The sequence below is a fragment of the Scaptodrosophila lebanonensis genome, unplaced genomic scaffold (genome assembly GCF_003285725.1).
Source record: "Scaptodrosophila lebanonensis strain 11010-0011.00,11010-0021.00 unplaced genomic scaffold, SlebRS2 tig00000001-arrow-pilon, whole genome shotgun sequence".
In the NCBI taxonomy this organism is placed as follows: domain Eukaryota; kingdom Metazoa; phylum Arthropoda; class Insecta; order Diptera; family Drosophilidae; genus Scaptodrosophila; species Scaptodrosophila lebanonensis.
Genome location: NW_022060529.1, coordinates 29104053 through 29127387, shown reverse-complemented (window position 1 = coordinate 29127387; position 23335 = coordinate 29104053). Strand labels below are relative to the sequence as shown.

The following is a 23335-nucleotide window of genomic DNA, read 5'->3' as shown; positions in this document are numbered from 1 at the left end:
TTTGCACATAAATGTGTGATCGACTTTTATTTTTGTATTAATCGGGTTGGGTTCATCTTTGTTTACATCATAATTATAGCATTTTATTTTTTTCATCTGTATTAATTGACACATTTGTACTCTTGCTTAGCACTGAGCTTTTGTTTACCACATTTGGATTTCTGTTTTCATTACGTTGGTTATTTCCACGTTTTGATCTCATTATTTCATAACATTTCAACTTTTGTTTAAATTCTTTTCAGTTATTTGCATCGTATAATATTGATTTATCAACGCTCATGTCATTTATACCATCTATGACATATTCCATTAGTGCACCATCGTCAATATCACCGCGCGAAGCTAACTCTTTCATAACAAGGAAATATTCTTGTAAGTTTTCAAGCTTTTTAATTTTTTGTTCATTTAGTTGCTTATGCAGCTACGCGCTGTTTGTTATTGTTTTGAATTCACTTAAAATGGCTTGTTTTAGTGCTTGCCAATTCAAAATACCGCGCTCACTCATCACGAACATTTTTGCCAATCCTTTTAAAGAACGTTTTGCAAAAACAAATTTCTGCAAGTCGTCCCAATACATAATGGAAGCAGTGTCCTCGAAATCTTCCAACCAGACTTCAACTGACAGTATTATCACCACTGAACGATCTTATTGAATCTTCAATGTCTCTAAAATTTGAGCCAAATCTCGGCATTCCCACATGTATGGGCTGGCGGAATTCGTCCGACGCCACATGTATGACTTCAATGGGAGTTTTATCAGTGACTGAGTGCAAAGTTTTGTTGTACTCCACTGTTGCCCTCAATATCAACTCTACCGTTTCATTGATTTTCTTATCAATTTTAAGGCATCGCGCAATCTCTGTCAGAGTGCTGTGGAAACGCTCCACCTGACCATTTGAAGAGCTGTGTAGGGGAGGCGCGTTCACGTTCTATGCCATCTCCGAATTGAACGCAGCCTCATTGTCACAATATATCGTTCTGATTTTTGGAAATAAATTCACCAACTATGGGTACCCTGACATCGACTATTGCCCTTGACACTATCAGCTGCACGATGGCGAATTTAGAAAATTTGTCAAGGCCGGTCAAAAACAGTTTTTCATCTGTTGAAAAAATATCGATATGCAGCATTTCGCCTGCATATGTGGGAATTGGGATTCTCACCAGCTCTTGCTTTTTCGGATGTCTGTCGTATTTCGCCTGAGTGCAAACTCTACAATTTTTAACAATTTCGCTGGCCAATTTGCTCATTTTTGGGGGAAAATAGTCACGAAGGACCTGTTTGACGTATTCCTGAGCGGCTCTGTGTGCCCGATTATGTTCAGCGATGATGATCTCAATCTGCTCGTTTTTATTGGTTTTATCCGACACCATATTCTTGAACTCAACAGCAACTTTTTTCGACATGTGTTTACTTACTGAGCCCTTTTCGCCTTTCAGTATGTCCGTCAATGGTCTCGCGATGGAGACGAAATCTCTGAAAAATCCTCTATAGTAACTCGCTAGGCCCAAACTGAACAAGTTCTTTGGTTCGGCAAACACCTGTATGGCCCTGACTTTTTCCGGGCCCGTCCTGGCTCCGCTCTAACAACTATGAAACTGGTATTCCAGGCTGTCTTTAAAAAAGTTGTTTTTTTTCCACGAGACTCTCATATTAGCGTCAATGAAACACTTTAGTATGGTCTCAATACGTCTAACGTGATCGTCCTCACCTTCTGAGAATATGATCACATCATTCACACCGACGTATCAGATCTTACCTATGTGTTCTCTTAGAACATCATCTATGCCTCTTTGGAAAATGCGTCCTGCATTTTTCAGGCCAAATGGCAGGCGACAGAATTCGTATTTTCCTTCGTTTACCAAAAAATGAGATTCTCTCGCGGTTCTGCTCCGCAAGTTAAATTTGTGGATACCCTGACCTTAAATCTAGGGTAGTAAAAAAGTTTGGCCTTCCCAAGTTCGCTAGAATCATGGGAAAACTTGGCATTGGGTAGCGACAGTTTTTTTCATTTAGTTTCCTAAAGTTTTACCAAAACTCACGAAGGGCTATTGTAGGGGGACCTTGAAGGTCTAATGATGTCCTGTTCCAACATCTGTTTGATTTCGTTATTTACGAAATCTGAAACACCCATGGGATGAGGAAATAACCTAGTGTATACTGGTTCATTGTCCTCTGTGCGGATCGTAGCAACGACGGAAGTGTTAAAGGGCAGTGCGCTCAGACGTGTTCTGTCGCTTCTGGGCCGGCACACTATTGATCTGGGGCTTCCCAAACTCTGTGCGCTGTCTGAATTTTGCAGTGGAATCAACTTCCATGGGCTCTGGGGCCTGTCTCTGCTGTTCCCTTCTACCCTTCTCCTGGCCAGAATTGTTGTGCTGACGTTTGACAAAATGAGGGTTTTTCTCCTGACCCCTTTCGCCCCTGCCATTCTTTCCCTGCCTAAACTGCGAGCGGTTCTTACTGGACTCGCGGACGACAAGTCCTTAGGCTGTGCTGGAAACATGATTGATGTTGGAGCCTTTTTGAGGCCCGAAAAAGTTCATGTAATGCATCAGATTTAACCTCCCTTTTGAGCAAATCAGCGCTCTCCCTATCGTGGTACACGATTTTATTTGTTAAGAGAGTTAACTTTCGCTCGACCAAGTCGTAATACTCCATCAAACTGAGGTCGCCCTGCCTCACCATTTCCAGCCCCTGTCGCAGTAGGCGCAATGACGTTCTATCGGCATATGTACAATCTAACCTCGCTATAATAGCAAAAAATCGTCTTGTGGCCGATTATTTGAAGTACTTAGCTGACACTGCTCACATGCACAAATTTGTATCTGGTGGCCGATTTGAAGTCGCCAAAATAAACTGCGACTGCGAGCTTTCCTATGTCTCGCCTTGTGGCGCAGAAAAAAAACAAACGGTATAGTTTACGGTAATGCCGGAGCAATGTATTGTTAAGGTATTACACTTGCTTAACGCTGATACAGAACTGAATTCAAGAATACAAATTTGGTGCAGCTTAAGCTAAAGACAATAATTGAAAAGCTTAATTCGAAATAAAACGCTGCAAAAGTCATGGTCGGCTCAGCATAATCGCAGAGCAGCAAGAGCATCACTGTTGCAACTAAGGTGCTGAACTGAAGAATTTATGTGTCAGCGTGTGCAAGGCCCGCTTAATAATTAGGTGCGAGGGTTACTTGTTAACTTACATACGCATACACATAAGTGCGGACAGTTACTTTTCTCGCGTGGCTGTACTTTGGCGTGCATCGTCAGACAGTTATCTTTCGCGGGTTTGCTTTGTTCTTTGGCGTGCATTTGGCACTCAATACATGTTGGCTTCTGCTACTAAAGTACAATTGTACAAACGAAAGGTAGAGTCGCTTTGTCAATCCTTGCAAAAGAAGCATAGTGTCGTGGACGCTGATAAAATTAGCATTTTGAGCTACGACGAGTTGGCCACTTATGACAATATTCTTGATAAATTTAATTCGTAATTTAATTCTTTTCATGACGAACTCGAGGAATGATGCTACGAAGAAATTGGCAGTCAGCTGCGAGTGAACTTTTTTGAACTAGTGGCAAGTCTGCAGACGCGGATTAAATCTCAAATTCGTCTGCGTAACTCTCTCTTTTGCTATTTCATCCACCAGAGTGCGGCTGCCTGAGCTGAAATTGCCTACCAGTGGATCGTATACCGAGTGGGGCGATTTCTTTTCAATGCTTTCTTCAGTCATCGACAATGGAAATTTCATTGTTCATTGGAAATTTGTGACGCATTAGAGGAGTGATTTAATAACAGGCGTTTGATTTTTCAGGCACACATCGCAAAGATAATGGCGCTCAAGAGAATGGATAGTGGAGCAGTTGGCAAATTACGGCCATTCTCGGATAAGTTCAATGCCTGATGACATAGCCAGCTGCATACGCTTCTTCAAAAAGTTGACGGTGTAACTCAAAGGCAAGGCGCGATTCCTTCGTGGGAGCAGTTTTAGAAATTTCTTGAGCGGCGCTATCAGACTATGGAAAATGTAGAGCATGCTATTGTTGCTACTAACAACAATCCTCCTGACTGCGTATTCTGTGACGACGCAAGTCACTTGATCTATAATTGGCCATAGTTTGGACATTTTTTCGACTGCGCTGCGTCTTGAAGAGGCGAAAAGGCTTACACTCTGCCTTAATTGCATCAAAGCATCACACCCTGTTGCATATTGGAAACTCTGGCTCAATTGCATCAAATGCTCAGGTTACCGTCTCGGCTGTTCACATATCTGGTCCAATGCCATCCTCGTCTGCTCCCAGCGCTACAGATTATTCATCGTCCGCAAATATCCTGTCTCTCTTGCAGCCCAGAATTTCGGTAGCTTCTAGCTACAGCCATTGTCATAGTGAGAAATCGTTTAGGTACATTGGTGCCATGTCGTGGACTGCTCGACTCCGGGTCGCAGTCGCACATCGTTACATCACGTTTCTCAAATCAGCAATCAAGGTCCATCGCACATATCTCTGGAAATGGAGAATCCAGTTTCGCCATGGATAGCTTTGAAGTCACCCTTAATATGTACTCACTGCGCTGGTCGCGTCAGCTTGGCGCATACCGTCAAGTCTGCAATTGGCTGATCCTGATTTCTTTAAATCGCGGCACATCGATTTATTAATTGGCGGAAGGATCTTCTTCGAATTGCTCTGCATTGGCCAAATTTAAATGTTCCCGGATTTACCAATCTTGCAGAAGACTTGCCTCGGCTGGGTTGTTTCCGGTAGTTTCAGAAAACCACCTTCGTCCACATTACTTTCGTCGCATTCTTCGCATACTACACAGGCAGAAACAATTGCCAGCATTGATAGTCTTATTCGTTAGTTTTGGGAAATAGAAAATTATTCTACCTCACAAATCAAGCGCACCAAGGAGGAGCTGGCTTGCGAGACGCATTATAAGGAGAACTTCTCAAGGCTTAAGTCGGGCGAATATTCTGTGCGTTTGCCTCACAAACTTAGTCTGGATTATTTTTAGAAGATTCCTATCTACAGGCACATCGTCGTTTTTTTAACTTGGAGCGCAAATTAGAGTGTCGCCCACAGGCGAAGGTCCAGTATGCAGCGATCATCAGAGAATATCTGGTATCGCTATGTCTATGTCGCTCGTTAGTCCAGATTCTCTTCATCTTTGCAAGTACTACTTGCAATTCTCAATTAGAGTGTCGCCCACAGGCGAAGGTCCAGTATGCAGCGATCATCAGAGAATATCTGGTTATCGCTATGTCTATGTCGCTCGTTAGTCCAGATTCTCTTCATCTTTGCAAGTACTACTTGCCGCATCATTGTTTCTCAGCGACGAGCATCAGCAAGTGCAGCAGTTTTGTTTAATCGACAACATAGAATGGAAGTTCATTCCTCCGCGCTCCCCGCACTTTGGTGGATTGTGGGAAGCTGCTGTGGAGACGGCAACATACCACTTCTACCGCACTGTTGGATTTGCTCAACTTAGTTTTGATGCGTTGCTCACTCTTGTATGCGCAATCTCGGCCATAATTAATACCAGGCCGTTGTTTCCAATTTCAAAAGATCCTGCAGACTTGGATGCTCTAACGCCAGCGCACTTCCTAGATGGTGGTCCGATCTGTTCATTCTTGGAGCCAGACGTCTCGCAGCTGAATTTCAATCGACTATTAGTTCCATAGTGGGTAGCCACCCACTGCATCGGCTACAGAATGGGCGGGAGCGCATGGGCAGGAACACCGACGCCCACAGAAAACTGCCGGAGAAGTTTTTTTGTCATATGGTAGTATTTTTGTATTTTGTCTGTTTGTTTGGGTTATCAATAGTGAGGAGTGTTTTGTTGGAACCGAGGAATCGGTTATTGTACGGCTCAGGCGGACATTGGGATGGACTCATACCCTGACAGAGTATCGATGAGCTAGCGTGGTCATAACGCATCTAATGGCTTTTTGTTTGTTACCGAATGCATTGAGTAGTTGTACCCATAAATAGGTCTGTCTAATAACTCTTCGAATGTTCGGTGTTCATGTTTTGTTTTAATACATCTCATTATTTTTGAAAGAGTAGAGTAGAATCTTTCAACTTGCCCGTTGACAGCACTGTTGTAAGGTGGAGCCTTGAAAATTTGGATATTTAATTGATCTCGCACCATGCAAGTTATTGACTAATAATTAAGCTATTTATCATTGTCCATGACTACAAATTTGGGGGACACCGTAATAAAATAAAATATCGTGTATTAATATCTGCTTTTGTTTTTATTATTCTTCCTTGAGTGAGTTTTGATTTATCAAGTGCAATTTATACAAATTTTCACTTGTACATGAAATGTACAAGAGTATATTAGGTTTGCAGGAGCTGAAAATGTAACATGCAGAAGGAGGCGTGGCAACCCCACAAAGTATATATATTCTCGATCACCCTGACAAGACGGGGTGATATAGCCCTGTCTGTCTGTCGTCCGCCTGTCTGTCTGTCTGCCCATCCGTATGAACACTTGGATCTCAGAGACTATAAAAGCTAGAAACACCAACTTTTGCACAAATTTTCTGTGAATACGCAGGAAATGTGCATTTTGGAATTTCCCTCCCTCCTCCCTCTCCACTGCAAATCGTAACTCCCGTAATTCTTGGAATTTTGAACTCAAATTTTCCAAATACCCCCAGTTAGTGATTATTTGTCCGTATGCCAAGTTTCACTTTGATAGACCGATTTAACAAGAAGTAATAGCCATAAATATATTTGCTGCCTAAGCGCTGCCCGCAGCTGTGGTTGATACTGATGCTTTGGTTGACTCCAAACATGGTTACACAGACACGAATAGACGAGCATAAACATATATACACTCACATTAATTAATTCTTCTTATAATGAAATTATCATATCGGCGATTTCTCCTCCACTTCAACGGTATGACTCCGTTTGTTTCTCGATGTCCCTCGACGACGGGGGTGATTCCGAATCCTCGGCTGAAGTGCGGTTTTTATTTTACCAGAGGATTATCCTGCAGACGGGTAGTACAGGATCTCGTCGACGTTGTTTGGGCAGGCTACGTCTTTTTTCTGAAACACATGCGTGACCTATTTCTATTAGGTCTTACTTTTCGCAAATGTGGCTACTTGAGACACTTATACTGCGCGGCGTGGTTTTGATACTCGACTTTAAACCGGTCCCTGCTCGGGCGCCAGTTAAATTTTAACACATTGGTTTGTTAAAAAATATATTTATTTATGGTCAATTAAGACCTTTCATTTTTGGAGTTGATTAAAGACTAATTTTACAAGCTTAAGTTTAGCCCTAAAGAAGTAGCAGTTGGTAGAGAAGACGTCGGTAGCGAAGTCGCTGGCAGAGTTGCAGCTCATGGCATGATCGTTAGCATTGTTTCTTTACTTCGAATTTTTGTGGTAAGGGAAATAATGGAGACGCTCAGCAAAAGCTTGCAATATTGCAGTGGGTAGCAGCCGTTGGCTGCCAGTGAACTTGAAATTGCATATTTAAGTTATGCATTTGCATTTTCTGTTATCAACTTATATATACTAATTCATAACATAGACAGCGCAGCGCACAATATTTAACATTTATCAGAGCTAGCGTGGTCATAACATACCATACATAATATAAATATAAATAAATATATAAATATAAAATAGTTTATATACAACTGCCCGCGGTACCCACAAAGCACGACCCATGGTTGGTGGGATCAATGGTAAATATTCATTCAGTCACTTGCGCCAGAATGAATGAGCGAGCTGTTGCGTAACACACCACTCCTTCTTCGTAGGTTGGTATTGCTCTTCACGTGGATACGGTGTTTGCCTTGAGTTATCTGTACCTAAGAGAAAATGATTTGAAGTAATAGGATTGTCTGTTGTGCTATTAATGGCAATGTGCGTGAGTGGACGGAAATTAACTATATTTTCAGTCTCGCACATCAAACTATACAGTACATCTTCTTTGAGATTTTTATGTAGCATCGCGTGTCCCATGGCTCGTTTAACACTTCATACCAGGCATTCCCCACATCCGTCTGCTGGTTGATTCAGTGAACAGTTGAACAACCATTCCTTTCTGTAGCAGGGCCCACTGCAGGATTCAAGATTCCCACTCGAACAGAAGCGTCTATCAGACAGAAGTGGCTGCGATACATGGGGTCACAAAGCGCCTATCCCCCGACGCAGCAGGCGGAAGACCGATTTTTATTTTTTCAGACAGCCAAGCGGATCTCAAAGCATTGGACTCCAATGTGGACTGCCGAAAATCTTTCAACGAGATGGCCCAGTAGGTCAGTACCAGCCTCATATGGGTGCCAGGATACCAGAATATTGAGGGAAACTGCATTGCAGACGAGCTGGCAAGGGAGGGAATGCCGATAGCATCCTTTTGGCTCATGACGCGCAATCATGTACTTTCTATGGCACAGCAGCGCTGGGAGAGCACAAACACATGCATTCGTGCCAGGCTTACCTGGCCATCCTTTGATATAAAAAGGAAGCTTGTAAGGCTGAGAAGGACAGAAATCTCCATGGTGGTGGGGGCCCTCACGGGCCACTGACCGATTAGCAGACATGCATCAAGACAAAACATTCTGTTCAACGACTTCTGCAGAAGCTGCAGAGGCGAGGAGGAGGAGGAAAGTTTGGAGCACCTCCTATGCCACTGCCCGGCGCAGGCTATGCACCTTAGAGAAACCTTTTTTAAGAGACCTCTTGGAAATTCAAACGCAAACAAACGGTACTCCTTGCCTATTCATGAAGTTGCGTATTACCCTGATGCATGTGTCGATAGTCAAATCACGGGCAATTTCCAAATGTATGGCACGCATAGTTAAACATGTGAAAATACAGATCCAACGTTTTTCAGTTCCTCTGCCTCTAATCACTTCGAATGGGCCCATGTAATCAATTCCGGTATAGGTGAATGGCCTCATATATGGTTTTAATCGGTCTTTAGGGAATTGTCCCGAAATCCTCAGACGTATATTTTCTCTACAAGGCGCAACGGTCCTCTTTTCGCACCAATACTTGATGGAACATTGCCGCTATATCTGCACAGATTCCAATCGGCTTTTGTTTAAATTTCATAAGAACAAAGTGCAGCGGCTGACATTCATCCGGACCTCTCATTAGCAATGAATTCAATGATACCCCATTAATTTCTGCGGCGGCGTCAAATACGATCCTCAATTTGTTCGGTTGAGTGGGATTGGTCACTCCAAAATGTAGCAAGCACCACTCTCGCTTGTGGTTCTGTTCAAGCTCCAATCCAGAAAGTTCTCTCATATTCTCTTTTTTCTAGAATAGATTGTATGAACTTTTTGTATTGAGCCGCGTATTCTTTATCACGGGCGAATTACCTTTCCAAAGCTAGCTGCATTTTCAAAGCAATTTCTTTAATGTCCGGCGTAGTTATGTTATCCGTTGCCCATAACAAGCCGGTTTCAAATCACTCTCTGATCCGTTTGGTTGTTCTCTCCAATAGCAAGTTTGAGCATGCGCCTTGTCAATACAATCGTCGTGGTTTATCATGTACACTCCATTGGTGCTATATTTTTTTTTCATCGGAGTATTTTCCGTATACGACCCATCCGAGTTTGGGTTTCACAACCGCAGGCCCGTTCCATCCTTGAGATCGCACCTTCCTAGGCATTTCCAAGTGCATGTTATCAATTCCGATCAATAGCTGTGACAACTCGTGTCATACTCTTCCGTTGAAATGCCTTTAAGATGACGATGTTTCATCTGCAGCTCATCCATATTTAGTCTGCTTAGGCAATTTCAAATTCCGCACTGTCCTTTCATAAATTGTGTCATAAATTGTGCACCCCTTTATGGCCGATTTACCAATGTCGAATCGGCTCGTTGGTTTAGTTACCTTTTTATTGCCAAAACACTGCAATGTCAAGCTTTCTTTGGGTCCCTTTAGCTCTACTGCCTCGGCCAATTTATCATTCATTAAGAATACAGCCTTACCGGTAGAATTTTAAACAGTATTGACGATTTTTATTTTTTCTCGGCCGTCTGTCGTTTTACTTTGCGGAGCAAGTTGTGCATATTCTTACGGCAGCCATTTGTATCGCACTGGTGACGCGTTCTACATGTGCCACTTCGGTGGCCTTCTCGCAGACAAATAAAACATAGTTTTTTTCCCCGCGCATAGTGCCATCTCTACTCGAAATTCAATGCCAAAAACTTCTCGCATTGCTCCAGAGCGTGGTCCTGCTTACACATAAGACACCGCCCACAGCACTGATGGTGGTTTTCTCCATTTGATCCCTCTGATCGTTTAGATGCGTCATCCATATGGAAAAATGATGTTTTTTTCTTTTTCTTCAGTTGTTCTAACCATACCAAAAAATCCTTTATTGTAGATTCCCGTGTCAATGTTGTTGCGTACGTTGACAAATTAATTCGTTGCTGCACTGGTAGCTTCATTACAAATGTTGACCCGCATTTTCTTCTTCCAAGAACGATACCAAGTTTTGTACCCTTGTAGCAAATTCAACCAGATTATCCAGTTTGTCTTCAAATATTGTCTTGAAATATTGTCTTGAAATATTGGCAAACAATTTTACGCTCTTTATTTGACTCTTCATCAATTGATCCGGCCTTCCGAATCTCTCCTTTTGGCTATGGATAACCAAACACTCAACAACTTCTCTTGCCTTGGCTTTAATGGCCTTCTGCACACGAAGAAGATTCTGCCTATAACTATACCCATATTCTTCCGTATTCATAATAAAGACTTCTCTAAACATCTGCCATGCTTCTGGCATGCCATCAAAGTCTGGCAAGTCATACAATTTTCTACTGATCCCCACATGTGGCAACGCTGATTGCGAGTTATCAACAGTTGGTATCGACGCTATTATTACGCCCCGCATGCTCCTGCATGCACTCGCCACTTACGTCGCCAAACCTGTGCGTTGTGCCAACAACAGCACTCACAATCAAATTTGTTCTTTCCAGACCTGTTTGGTTGTTTTCATTGTTTGTAGCTCATTTAATTTCACCATTTCCATTTGAAATGCCTACATTTGTTGTTGATGAGCTTCCAGCGTGTTCAGTTGTAGTTGCATTTGGTTCATCATAAAGGACATTGCAATAATGCAGACGCCGTTTGCGAGGCGCGGTCTCGCCGGCCGCCATTTTGCCATTGACGCTGTCTTTTGCAATGCCCGTATTCAATGCATGTAATTCTTGATCACTGCGACACTCTGTAACGATTGCTACTCTGCCGCAGGTATACTCGCCGGCCAGAGTGTGCTGAAATTTAATAATGGGCACCCCAAAGTGCAAACAGTGAAGGGCGCGGTTTCCAAAATATATGTACTTTTATTAATAACCATGGCCTTTTACTACACGTCCACTCCTGAACGCCTCCAGAATCCGACTCACCTTAAACTAAACTCAAGCCACGTTTCTTACTTACACTACTACAGAATTCAATACATATCAAATTATATACTAAACTTATAGACTAGGCTTACAACTACTTGTATGTACATCCACGTTTTATGCGCCTACAGCCATCTCGCTCGTAACGACGCCCTGAGTGTCGCAGCATCCAGTTAGCGCGTCGTTACAACTCCTCCGCGACCGGCTTCCCTGGTTCTAACAATTCCATTGCCGCTGTGCCCCTTGTCAGCACCATCAATATAATGTTTCCAATTGTATAAGTTACCAGTAGGAAGCCATTTAAGGTATTTAAATGAACATTTTCTGTTCTTGACAAAAAATTGTTCAGTAGTCCGTTACATTTTGGTTCTTGCCAAACTATTTCGTTAAACGAACATGACCACTATAACTAATATTTTTTAAAGCTCGTTTTCCCCCCTTTGGAGCTCGAGTATTCCAAAATCCCTTCTTAGTGGGCACCTAGACTATGAAAGGATACTTGAGTCCTTTGCTTCCTAGCCTTTACCGTTTGGGCTGTGCGTTGATCACCAATCAGTCAGTCAGTCAGTCAGGACAAACTGTTTTATATACATACATAGATATACATATACATACACCATACCTTGCACAAATTAACACATACATAACATATACACCCTCGTAAACAAAATTACTAACAAAACCTCGAGGCAAAACAAACAACAATAATTAAAACAAGATAGAACGCTACAGTCGAGCAAGCCCGACAGTAAAATAGCCTGTACTCTCCACAAAAAGGAAAAATTTTAAAAAAAATAATTTCTTTTAAAATTAAATTATTAAAAAGAATTAATGAATGAATTAATTAAAATTAATTAATTAAATTAAATTATAATACATGTTTATGTTCAGTTTTAACAGCATACATTTACATCACGTATCTATGCGTGCTTATATGCGTGTATGTATGCAGCACAAAGTTGAACCAAAGCAGCAACAACAACAGCTGCGGGTAGCGCTGCCGGCAGAGCTGCAGGCAGCTCATGAGCAGCGATTTTATTTATGGCTATAACTTTCTTCAAAATTGACCTATCATGATGAAACTTGGCATATCATAATCATTAACTGGAGGTATTTGCCAAATCTGAGTACAAAAAGGGTGAAAGGTCTGACCGTCTGTCCGTCTGTCTGTATGAGCGCAAGGATCTCAGTAAGTACAAGAGCTAGGATAACCAAAATTGGTATCAAGGTTCCTATAAGCCCTAGGCAGATCGAGTTTGTTTATTTTTTCTGATACACCCCCCCACTCCCCCGCAATTCGTGTTTTTTCTTATAACTTCCGTAATTCTCGGAATTTTGAAATCAATTTTGGTAGGTACATCTAGTTAGTACCAATGTGTCCGTGTGCCAAATTATTCAATTCGGTCAATTCTAAGAAGTTATTAGCAAAACAAATGCTCTCCAGTGACACCCCACCCCCCCCCCCCCCAAACTGCAGCAACATGTTCGCTCTTCTTCTTCCTCTTTTTGCTGCTGCTATGGGCTCATATAACTCAGTGACGGAAGTTTACCTGGGTACAGGGTATTACACTGTCGGGCTTGCTCGACTATAGCGTTCTCTCTTGTTTCGGCTACACTTGTCGTTGGGCCGACGAACTTCCCCCCGCCACCCGTTCGGATTAGCGTTGCCTAAAAGCGTACTTGCGGTAACCGACGCTTATCTGCTTGCTTTTTCGTTCTTTGGTTTGTGTGGTCGCTTGGACTGCTATTTTGCTTACGTGCATAATGCATGATATGCGTGTGTGCGCAATCTGTGAGCATATTAGTTTGCCTCTTGCTGTTTTAGTGCGTTGTTCTTTGCGAGGGCTGTTAGGAAAGTTCTGGTCTCATTTTCTTTGATTTGCATCTTGTTTAGAGTTTTTATTTTGGGTACTCTATCATATCGAAATCTGAGAAACAACAATTAGTAGCTAGGTATGTAGGTAGGTCGGAGCGGCAGCCAGGGTATACACCCCGACTCACTTAGGCCCTAGAAATTGGCCCGTTGTGATACCGCATGGACAAGTCCACTTCCCAAATGCCCGTGTTTGGCTGCATGTCTGTGCGAGTATTACGTCCATCCAGCTGCCTGGATGAACTTGAAAATGTCTATCGGCTTCCTGTTTGCTAGTGCCGATAGATTTGGGAGGAGGCTGGCTCCTAGGAAGCGTTGTCTTGTCCTTGACAAAGCCCGGCAGTCGCAGAACAGGTGGGTTACAGTTTCCTCCTCTTCCACGTCTCTGCAGCTTCTGCAGAAATCGTTGTGATAGAGTCCTAGTCTGGCGGCATGGGTGCCCACCAGCCAGTGCCTTGTGATGGCTCTGATTACAACTGAGCATTGGCTTCTGCTCAGTTTACAGAGTTCAGAAGATCGTCTATTGTTGAGGATTGGCCACGTTTGGCGTGTGATTTTACAGGAGTCTGTGTCAGTGGTCCACATTTGATTAGCGACCGAATTAAAGTGGTTTCGAACTGACAGTTTACAGCTGGCCATCGGTGTACCGACGCTCTCCTTGTCTGGGAGGAGGGAGGCGGTGGTACCGTGTCTTGTCAACTCGTCGGCTATGCAATTTCCCTCGATATCCCTATGGCCTGGGACCCAAATGAGGTATATAGAGAACTGTGTTGCCATCTCGTGAAGAGATTTGCGGCAGTTCTGATATGTGTGGCTGGGCTTGGCAGTATAAGAAGAGCTTCTTGAATGGCTATAATATCCGCCTGGAACACACTGCAGTGATCCGGTAGCCTGAAGGCTTTTCTGATGCCGAGTTCTTCGCAGAAGACACCCCCGCCTACGCGGTTATCCAGCTTAGAACCGTCTGTGTATATTTGGTTAGGCCTGGCGGGCCGAAGTTCCAATCTTCCCTAGAGGGAATGATGGTGTGAAATGGAGTATGTGGATACTCCCCTGGGATGCAGTGGTCAGTGACTGAGGGGATAGTGTCATTTCCTCTCAGAATTTTGGCATGACCAAAGCATTCTTCTGACCACTGGTTGGTTTCTCTCATGCGAAGAGCCGCCAGCGTGGCGTTCATCTTCCCCATGAGATGTATTGGGAGTATTCCCAGAATTGCATCTAGTGCATCGTTTGGAGTAGGGCGCCCGAGATCGTTAGTTCAGCCTGTCGCTGAACTTTATTAAGTCTCTGAAGAGATGAGTTTTTGTAAGTGATGGCCACCATATGGAGACACCATATAAAAGTATGGGTCTGATTATTGCAGTATATAGCCAGTGGACCACATAGAGGGCCATGCCCCATTTCAGTCCAATGGATTTTCTGCAGGTATAGAGTGCGACTGTGGCTTTCCTCACTCTGTCTTCAATGTTCAAGTTCCAGTCCAGCTTCCTATCTAGTATCAAACCTAGATATTTGGCTGAGCTGCTGAAGGATAATGGTACCCCATTTAGTAATGGGGGACGAAAAGGTGGGATTTTGTATTTCCTCGTGAATAATACCAGCTTTGTTTTGCTGGGTTTACACTTAGGCCACTTGACGTCGCCCAAGTTGAAAGTGTGCTTAATGCATCGGTCATGCGTTCGCACAAAGTTAGAGGGAATTTACCCGAGAAGGTGACGTGGTGACGTGGTCTACTGGGTATGTCGCACCAGTTCACCGCAACCAATTTTGCACCTGGATACACTTCTGCTGCGATTGATTTCTTATAGGCTTCGGCCGACCACTTGTCATGACAAGCGATGGCCTTGACCCTGCCTTGATGCCATCCTGCATCGTCGCATATCGGTGGTGGTCCTCCACTCGTTGCCAAGTCCGTCAGAAACCGACCTTGCAGCTCGTTTTCGACTCCTGCCCATCGGTGTCTCGGGATAAGACCATCTTTGCTGCCCATGTCAAGGAGACCAATGAGGATCTTATCCTTCGCCACTTCTGCGAAAGTTCGATGCAGAGACTGCGGAGGTCGTGTTCTTTTCGCTGGTTGTGGTGGCGTATCTTTTGCCGACCTCTGCCTTTTCGGGGCATTTTTATTTCTTCTTACCGGAGCTGGCTTGAAATCCGGTAAGATTTTCTTCGCCCATTCCACCATTCTTCGACCGTCTGGATCTCGGGGGCGGAATGGTTTTTTTGCAGTATGTCTGCTGCGCGTCTCTTGTCTTGAAACGACGTTTTTGTTTTTGGTGGTAGCATTGCCGAAGTTTCTGGCTCTGCGAAGTTACCAGCCTCCTCCAAATCGACTGCTGGCTTGGCAGCTTGGCTTAGCTGCTTCGCCTTCGAAGTGGAGGGGGTCTGATGCTCCCCAGATTCTGAGACAACCGATTGGCTTGTCGGATTGTCTCCACCTGCACTGGCAGCAATGGGATGGGAGCTACTAGGAGTTCCCATCCTGGCGACAGTCAAATCTATGACCGTCTGGTTAGAGGGATTTGAGGTCCCGTCCGGCTTATGGCGAGTTCCGGTCTCATTGTTTTGTTTTGTTAGTTTTGATGCTTGGTTTCAAGATGGTCCCACGAGTAGTCGGGAAGGGTTAGGTCACCCGTGGCATAGCCCGGGTACTACGGGAAGCCTGACTTCAACTGGAAATCGGCAGGTATCCCGAGTTCGCATAGTAGAGACTGAGCACCCCCTCTGCCACGCATCCATCGGCCTAAGCTGTTCCGCCTTGGATTGGGGAAAATTGTATAGAGTTTTCAGCTCTCGCCCGACCATCATTAGTCAGCACCGCAAGGCAGAGACATGACCGTGCCAAGGGCCTGCTTCCATCCGCCCTCGCGAGGAGAGTATGGTCGCACTTCCCATGGTGTATCACAATTACGGTGCGTACCACCTGGCTTCCCCTTGTGATACCCATTGGCTGACGGCCAATAGTAGCTAAGTCTAGCAGTAAATTAGTACAATGCCTCCAAAAATTTGATAAGGTTAGCGCTGATATTGCTCGTATGTAAACAGCATTTCAGTTAAAAACTATTTCGTTTGAACAAACAGAACTTGAGTGTCGTCTCGAGCTATTGGAAGGAGACATAAAGAAAGCTATGGCGCTTCAGGCAGATTTGGATATTCTCAATCCAAGTAACGATAGTAGAGGGCCACTTGAGGATTTCTGCACTTCAACTAAGGCGTTGTATGTGAAGGCAACGAAACAAAAAATTGAAAGTCAGGCATCTCATAACTGTACTTGTATAATGGCGAGTCAACGATCACAATTACCCAAAATGCGGCTGCCTAAATTCAGTGGAAAGCATGCCGAATTTAAGAATTGTATGTACTTAGCCTAGAACACGACGACCTTTCGTTCACCAACGTCGAAAAATTTAATCATTTGGTGTCGTGCTTATCAGGTGAGGCTTTAGGAGTTTTAAAACCGTACCAATTAACGGACTGCAACTACTCGAAAGCTATTGCTAGTCTCAAGTCTGTGTATGACAGTAAATGTTTAATATTTTTCGACACTATCTCGCAATTTTTGGTATCCCAAGTATGACCAAACCTTCTGCGTCTAGTTTGCGGTCCATAATTGACACTGTTTCTGCAATTTCTGCGTCCTTTACTTCTTTGGGGAGTGAAAAGACGTTACCAATCTTTAGCAGCTGAAGAGACAACTCGGGTTAAAAATAAACCGCGAGTCGAACCTGGAAGAAACAGTAAAGCTTTGTTTTCTTGCACAAAGATTCCTTCAAAGCCTTCAAAACCGATTTCGAAGTACACATATTGTAGTTTTGCGGATAACAATATTTAACAATATTTACCCTTATGCAGCGCTTTGAGTTTGCTAATACTCAAAAAATATGACTCAATTGCTTGAATGTGGGTCATATAGTTTCCAGTTGGAAAGCTTCCAAGTGTCGGGTGTGTTCAAAACCACACCATTCGTTGTTGCACACATACTCTGTATGTCAAATTCACCAGCTCCACAAGTAGTCGCACCTCCGGAATCTTATTTAGGTCATGTCTTAAGTGCCGATCAAGTTATTCTTGCCACAGCATTGGTAAACATTAATGATAGATTCGGCCAATACCATCCTGCTCGTGTGTTACTTGATGGCGGCTCACGGTTGAATCTCCCTGAGAACCTTGCTCAGCGCTTGGGATTAAAGCGTGAAGACACTGCTGTGAGTATTGCAATGGCAGGTGTGACCACAACTGATAGTAAGAACAAGATGTCATTAAATAATACTTTAAAGGTTGGGCTGACTGTTCAGAGGGATCTTTGTTCAACACTTGTAAATTATCGGATGAATAAATAAGCAATTACTGCCAACATCTCCAAAATGTACAGGAACATAAACATGTCTGAAAAAGACAGAAATTTCCAGCTCATTCTCTAGAGAGAAAGCACCTCACATGATGTGCAGTCTTTCAAGTTGAACACTGTCACATATGTGACTGCATCAGCTGCATTTTTAGCTGTAGTGCTTGAGGTTAGGCTATTTTATATTTGTAAACATTTACTGTTAAGGTACCAATCTGAATGCACGGCTTCAATGCTTTGATTAAACAGAAATTTTAAATTTTAGCTGTGTGCTTGTTTGAATTGGCCCATATTTATGCTCGATCTCACCCTGTCGCTTCAAATGTCTTTAAAAATTCCTTTTAGACATGCTGGCAAGAGCAGATTCTTTAGATGAGCTTAAAGAAATATGTAATCAAGTACGAGAGGTACTAGATTCAGGAGGGTTCCCTTTGGCAACGTGACCATCCAATTCTCAGGCCTTGTTTGGTGAAGATGGCAACTAAGTTTGATGACTCCACCTTAATTAAAACGCTTGGCATGCGCTGGGCCCCTCAAGATGATGTATTTCGGTACCATCTAGATGTGGATAGCTTTATTTCGATAGCGCCTCGTTTGTTTGACCCACTTGGGGAGTTGCGGAGTGGAGTTGTGGCGTGGAATTGTGGAGTTAAAAGTAGATTGGGATGAAACTATTCCAACTTCGTGGAATAAGACTCTGCGTGAGCTGCACAAAATTCATATTCCTCGATACTTTTGCTTGAACCTTTATGAGACAGTGCAAATTCATAGTTTCGCAGACACCTCAAGTCAGGCATTTGCCTAATCTTCATCATGTCGAATTATCGTCAGACATTAAGACATCTGAAGATGAAAAGACTTCTGTACTGTACTTACAGCCATTCGATCAGATGTAGAGTCAAAATACATATTAGAACTTATGCTGAGACGTTCATCCTTTCCTAAATTAGTTCGGATATTGGGATAATTTTTTTGTTTTGATTCGGCTTCTTAGGCAACTCATTTGGGTGGTAAATGCGCGTAGTGTGCTCAGCAGATGTACGCAACTGTGTACAATGCTTCCGATACAAGTCCAAGTTATTGGGGCAAATAATAGGAAATTTGCTAGGCGATCGTCTTCGAGAAGGTCGCCCATTCAGGGTTTGCGGAATTGATTTGTGAGGTCCTTTCCATGTAAACTATCGCAAACGACGATGACCTCCCGTTAAAAATTACGTAGCAGTATTCATTTGTTTTGCCTCGAAGCCCGTTTACCTCGAGCTGGTAACTGATTTATCAACTGATGCTTTCTTTAACGTCTTAAAAAGGTTCATCTGGAGACGCGGCTTGCCGGAGACGGTCTTCATCGACAACGCGACCAACTTTGTCGGAGCGAGCGGCGTGCTGAAGGTTCTGACCTCGACGTTCGAGCGGAGAAAGGACGCACTGATGGACTTAGGGGCAGATCGAGAGATCGATTGGCGGCTCATTCCTCCTAAAACTCCTCACTTCGGAGGACTGTGGGAGGTGAAGGCGGCGAAGGCTCGTCTAGTCAGGGGCGCAGGCAACGCGAACCTGATCAGAGACGACCTGGAAATGCATCTGGTGGACGTGGAGGCAATTCTCAATTTACCAGGCCTATGGTGGCGGCAGCGACGGAGAGGTGCTCACTCCGGGCCACCTGTTCGTCAGACAGCCTCTGCTTTCCCTGCCGCTCGACGGGCTTCGAGCAAAGCCGGCTCCGACCAGTCCACAAGTGTTTGAAAGACCGGTAGTCCTTCAACGGGGCCGGAATGTTGTAGCACTCTAAAAAGTTTTAAGTCTTTCTTTCCGCACTCTATTGCGCTCTCTACTTCCTTTTGTACATGATTCCTATGCTGGTCCGCTGACTTTGTGGCGGCAGCAAGCGAATTACTCGTTAGGTAATACTCGCACCATATACCTCGTTGTACATTTCGAATCCATATTAAAACCAACTTTTATAATCTGAAGACATCCGTCTTTCAATTAATAGCTAATTAAATATCGTTTGTTTATAATCGCTAAAAATCTGGCAATTTTTCAATGTGCACATATGTTTGCACGTATTTTACTTGATGTGAATACATGTGGAAAATTATAATTTACTCTGGCATGGTTCCTTAGCAGTTCTTTAGCACTCTTTTGTATATATATACGTATATGTACATACAAGTACATACATGTTTATTAATCCTATTAATATAAGATATATTTTTGAATTAAAAATCTTAAAATTAATGCTTAAATACGCACCTAGCTTCTTTTTATACCCCGTAACCAAAGGGTATACTGGTTCTGTGCGCATACATTTGCAACACTTTTAATTTTTTCGATACATTTCTGTATCGATGTTTGTCGTGGCGATTTTCGTTACTGATGTAAAACACAGATGTTCAATTCTTGTACTAAACCACAAAATGTGTTCATGTAAAAAATGTTTGCCAGAAATCGATTTGTTTTCGAAGAATCGATTAATCGTGAAAAGTCAAATACTAGCTAAGATTAGCACATAATTACCTGATGTGATTCTTCAGCTTTAATTTTTAATTATATTTTATCTTTTATTATTTAAGTATTTTAAATTTAATTTGTTTTCTTCTATCTTTTATTGCTATATTTTTTCATCTTACTTCTTTTTTGATAGGTCTAATAACCTATCTATCATCCAGTACCTTCTCTATTTTTATTTTCATTGATAATTGCTTTGTGGACTAACGTCACTAAAAGTGGACACATTTCTTTTAATACAGTGAAATACCCTGTACCCAGACTAACTTTCGGCAATGAGCTTATGCGTCCCCAGCAGAAGAAAACTTGATGCTGCAATTTGCCGATGTAGTACTGGAGTACTGTTTGCCAACATCGATGTTTCGATTTTTTTGGGGGAAGAACATCGATGTATCGATGCATCGAAATTCCACTAACAAATTTTCAAACAAAAATTAATATACAACATAGGGCACTTCGTTTTGATTTGTCTTATTTATAAAGGTACAAAAGGGTTTAAAACAAACGATATTTTTATAACTTCAAATAATAAACTAAAAACAAGAGAAAGTATAACATAAAAAATTATAGTTAATGACTAATTTCAGATAAAACAACAAAGCAATATTTTCATAAGTTGAAAGAATACAAGTATAACAAAATGAAAAGCATAACATAAAAAATATAATTCATGACTAATTATTTGAGATCCACTCATTTTTGTTAATATAAATGAGCATTTCTACATTCTTTGATTTAAGCGAACTCCTTTTTTCGCTAACTATAAGTCCAGCTTTGCTGAACATGCGCTCACTTTCAGTGGACGTTGCAGGAACGCAGAGGTACTTGCATATACATGCCTTAGGTGACTTATCATTTGAGATCTGTAAATAAAATGCTTCGTAGTTTTTGTCGACAAAATAGAGCTTGAGGTCGTTGATAGTTCTTCAATTGTCAACGTAGGATGCATTCGTTTAAAATGTGCAGATAAATTGGTGGTATTGCCACATGTATGATACACTTTACCACATTTAAGGCATTTAGCAGACTTGCCATCCTTAGACTTATTGAAGAAATTTCACACAGTTGACTTTCCATATTTTGCCCGTTTATTAGGACCACCTTCCTCAGGTTCCTTATCCATTTCAGTTGAGTTTGCATTACAATCTAAGTACATAGAACAACATATTAATATATGTACAAATAATGAAAATACACATACACAAATAAGACTGCAGCTGCAAGATAAAAATTACCTTTGCTATTAGATTCTTTTAAAAACTTCTCCATTTCCAAGCACTGCCAACACCAATATCCATCTATAATATTAGTAATTTGTTCTGTATTATATTAGGGGATTTATTACAAAATTCAAATTTTAGCTTTTACTTACCTAGCTTTTCCCGCGATTTTTTTTCAAGTAGTAAAAAACATCGAAAATCGGAAATAAAACATCGATGTTTGGAAAAAATTGCAAAACATCGATGTATCGATTTTACATCGATGTTTCGCACAGCACTACTAGTGACAGATCACGGGTGCGGTGCTTATTGCTCAACTCTAACTACTTTTACAATTGGTTTAGTCGTCGAAAGGATTTCATATTTGTACACTTTCTCAAATATATAAGCCAGTATGTCTGAGCGCAAAGTCTTAAACAAATACTACCCACCGGATTTTGATCCATCAAAGATTCCACGCATGAAATTGCCCAAAAATCGGCAATACACAGTTCGACTCATGGCTCCCTTTAACATGCGATGTAAGACTTGCGGTGAGTACATTTACAAGGGCAAGAAATTCAACGCCCGCAAGGAAGATGTTGAAAACGAAACGTACCTGGGAATACGCATTTATAGATTCTACATAAAATGCACACGCTGCCTTCAAGAAATCTCGTTTAAAACCGATCCCCAGAATACTGACTATGAGATTGAGGCAGGCGCCACGCGCAATTTTATGGCGCTCAAATTAGCTGAGGAGCAGGCACGTCGTGAAGAGCAAGAGGCACGTGAGGAGGAGGCAAGCAATCCCATGAAATTGCTGGAAAATCGAACACAGCAGTCACGCAATGAAATTGAAATGCTTGAGAGTCTAGAGGAACTGCGTGACCTAAATAGACGCCAACAGACCGTGGACTACACATCTATGCTTCAGCAGTATAATCCTGCCGAAACCGAACGTGAAAGGCAAGAGCGCGAGCAGCGCGAGGATGAGGCCTTTATAAAGTAAGCCACATTCATATCACTGTTTCCCGCAACCTAACCTATTTTACATATTTTAGATCAGTAATCTTTAAGTCGGGAAGTGGGGCGCGCATTGTGGCGGAGGAAATCATTGAAGAAGTAAAAGACAAGCCCCCAGCAGCTAAGCTGATTAAGTCTTCGAGTTCCATCGGTTTTCCTGCATTAGCTGCATCCGATTCGTTGGTAAAACGGAAAACACCTTTGGTTCTTGTAAAACCGAAGTCAGCATTAAGGACACCATCGATATCTGCCTCTATACCACCAGCTATAAATGAATCAACACCACCAACGTCGAAAGTACCGGTCGGCCTAGCTTTAATAGCGGATTACAGCAATAGTTCGGAAGAGTCCGACTAATTTTAAGAAAATTTTATAATGTACATATTCGCTTGCTGCTGTAAAATTGATAAATCAACATTTCTCATGGTATATATATAAGTTTACTTGAAACGATATAAATAGCAGGGACCGAAAATAATTCATTTTGTTTTCAGCGTCGGCTCGTGTCATGCAATTTTTTTGGGATATTTTTTTTCGAAGTTTTTTCCGAAACTTTTGAATTTTTAACAGAAGAACCGTCGCATAATCATCGCTCAGGAGCCAGTGTCAATGATGATCCTGGTTTGGTCAAAAGGGTCATAACTGGTGACGAATCATGGGTATAGTTATGACAACGAAACCAAAGCCACATCGTCCCAATGGAAGCACCCAAATGAGCCAAGACCGAGAAAAAAGATCATCGCCGAGCATAACAAAATAGTCTAACCTTTTTATCTTTCAAAAACAAACTAATTGTGCTACGTACTGGGAACTTTGAACCAACAAAGCAGCACCAAAATGTTAAAATCACCACATATATTCTTGATCACGGTGACAAGCCGAGTTAATATAACAATGTCCGCCTGTATGAGCGGAAGAATCTCAGAAGGTATCCTGGTTTCCCTAACCCCTATGCAGGTTAAATTTGTTTTTTTTTTATTCTGATAC

At 42.4% G+C, this 23335-nt stretch overlaps 1 protein-coding gene across 2 annotated transcripts; it reads left to right on the top strand.

The window, feature by feature from the left end:
* Window positions 1-21652: 21652 nt before the first annotated feature.
* On the top strand, window positions 21653-22777 carry LOC115633737 (splicing factor YJU2). Of its 2 annotated transcripts, XM_030531209.1 has the most exons (3): window positions 21749-21876; window positions 21962-22330; window positions 22387-22777. In XM_030531209.1, exons 2-3 carry the CDS (start codon window positions 22062-22064, stop codon window positions 22703-22705), a joined length of 588 nt encoding a protein of 195 aa, XP_030387069.1. In that variant the 5' UTR covers window positions 21749-21876; window positions 21962-22061; the 3' UTR covers window positions 22706-22777. The 2 variants fall into 2 exon arrangements, with proteins under 2 accessions (XP_030387068.1, XP_030387069.1); XM_030531208.1 differs by having other exon boundaries at window positions 21653-22330.
* The last annotated feature ends 558 nt before the right edge of the window (window positions 22778-23335 follow it).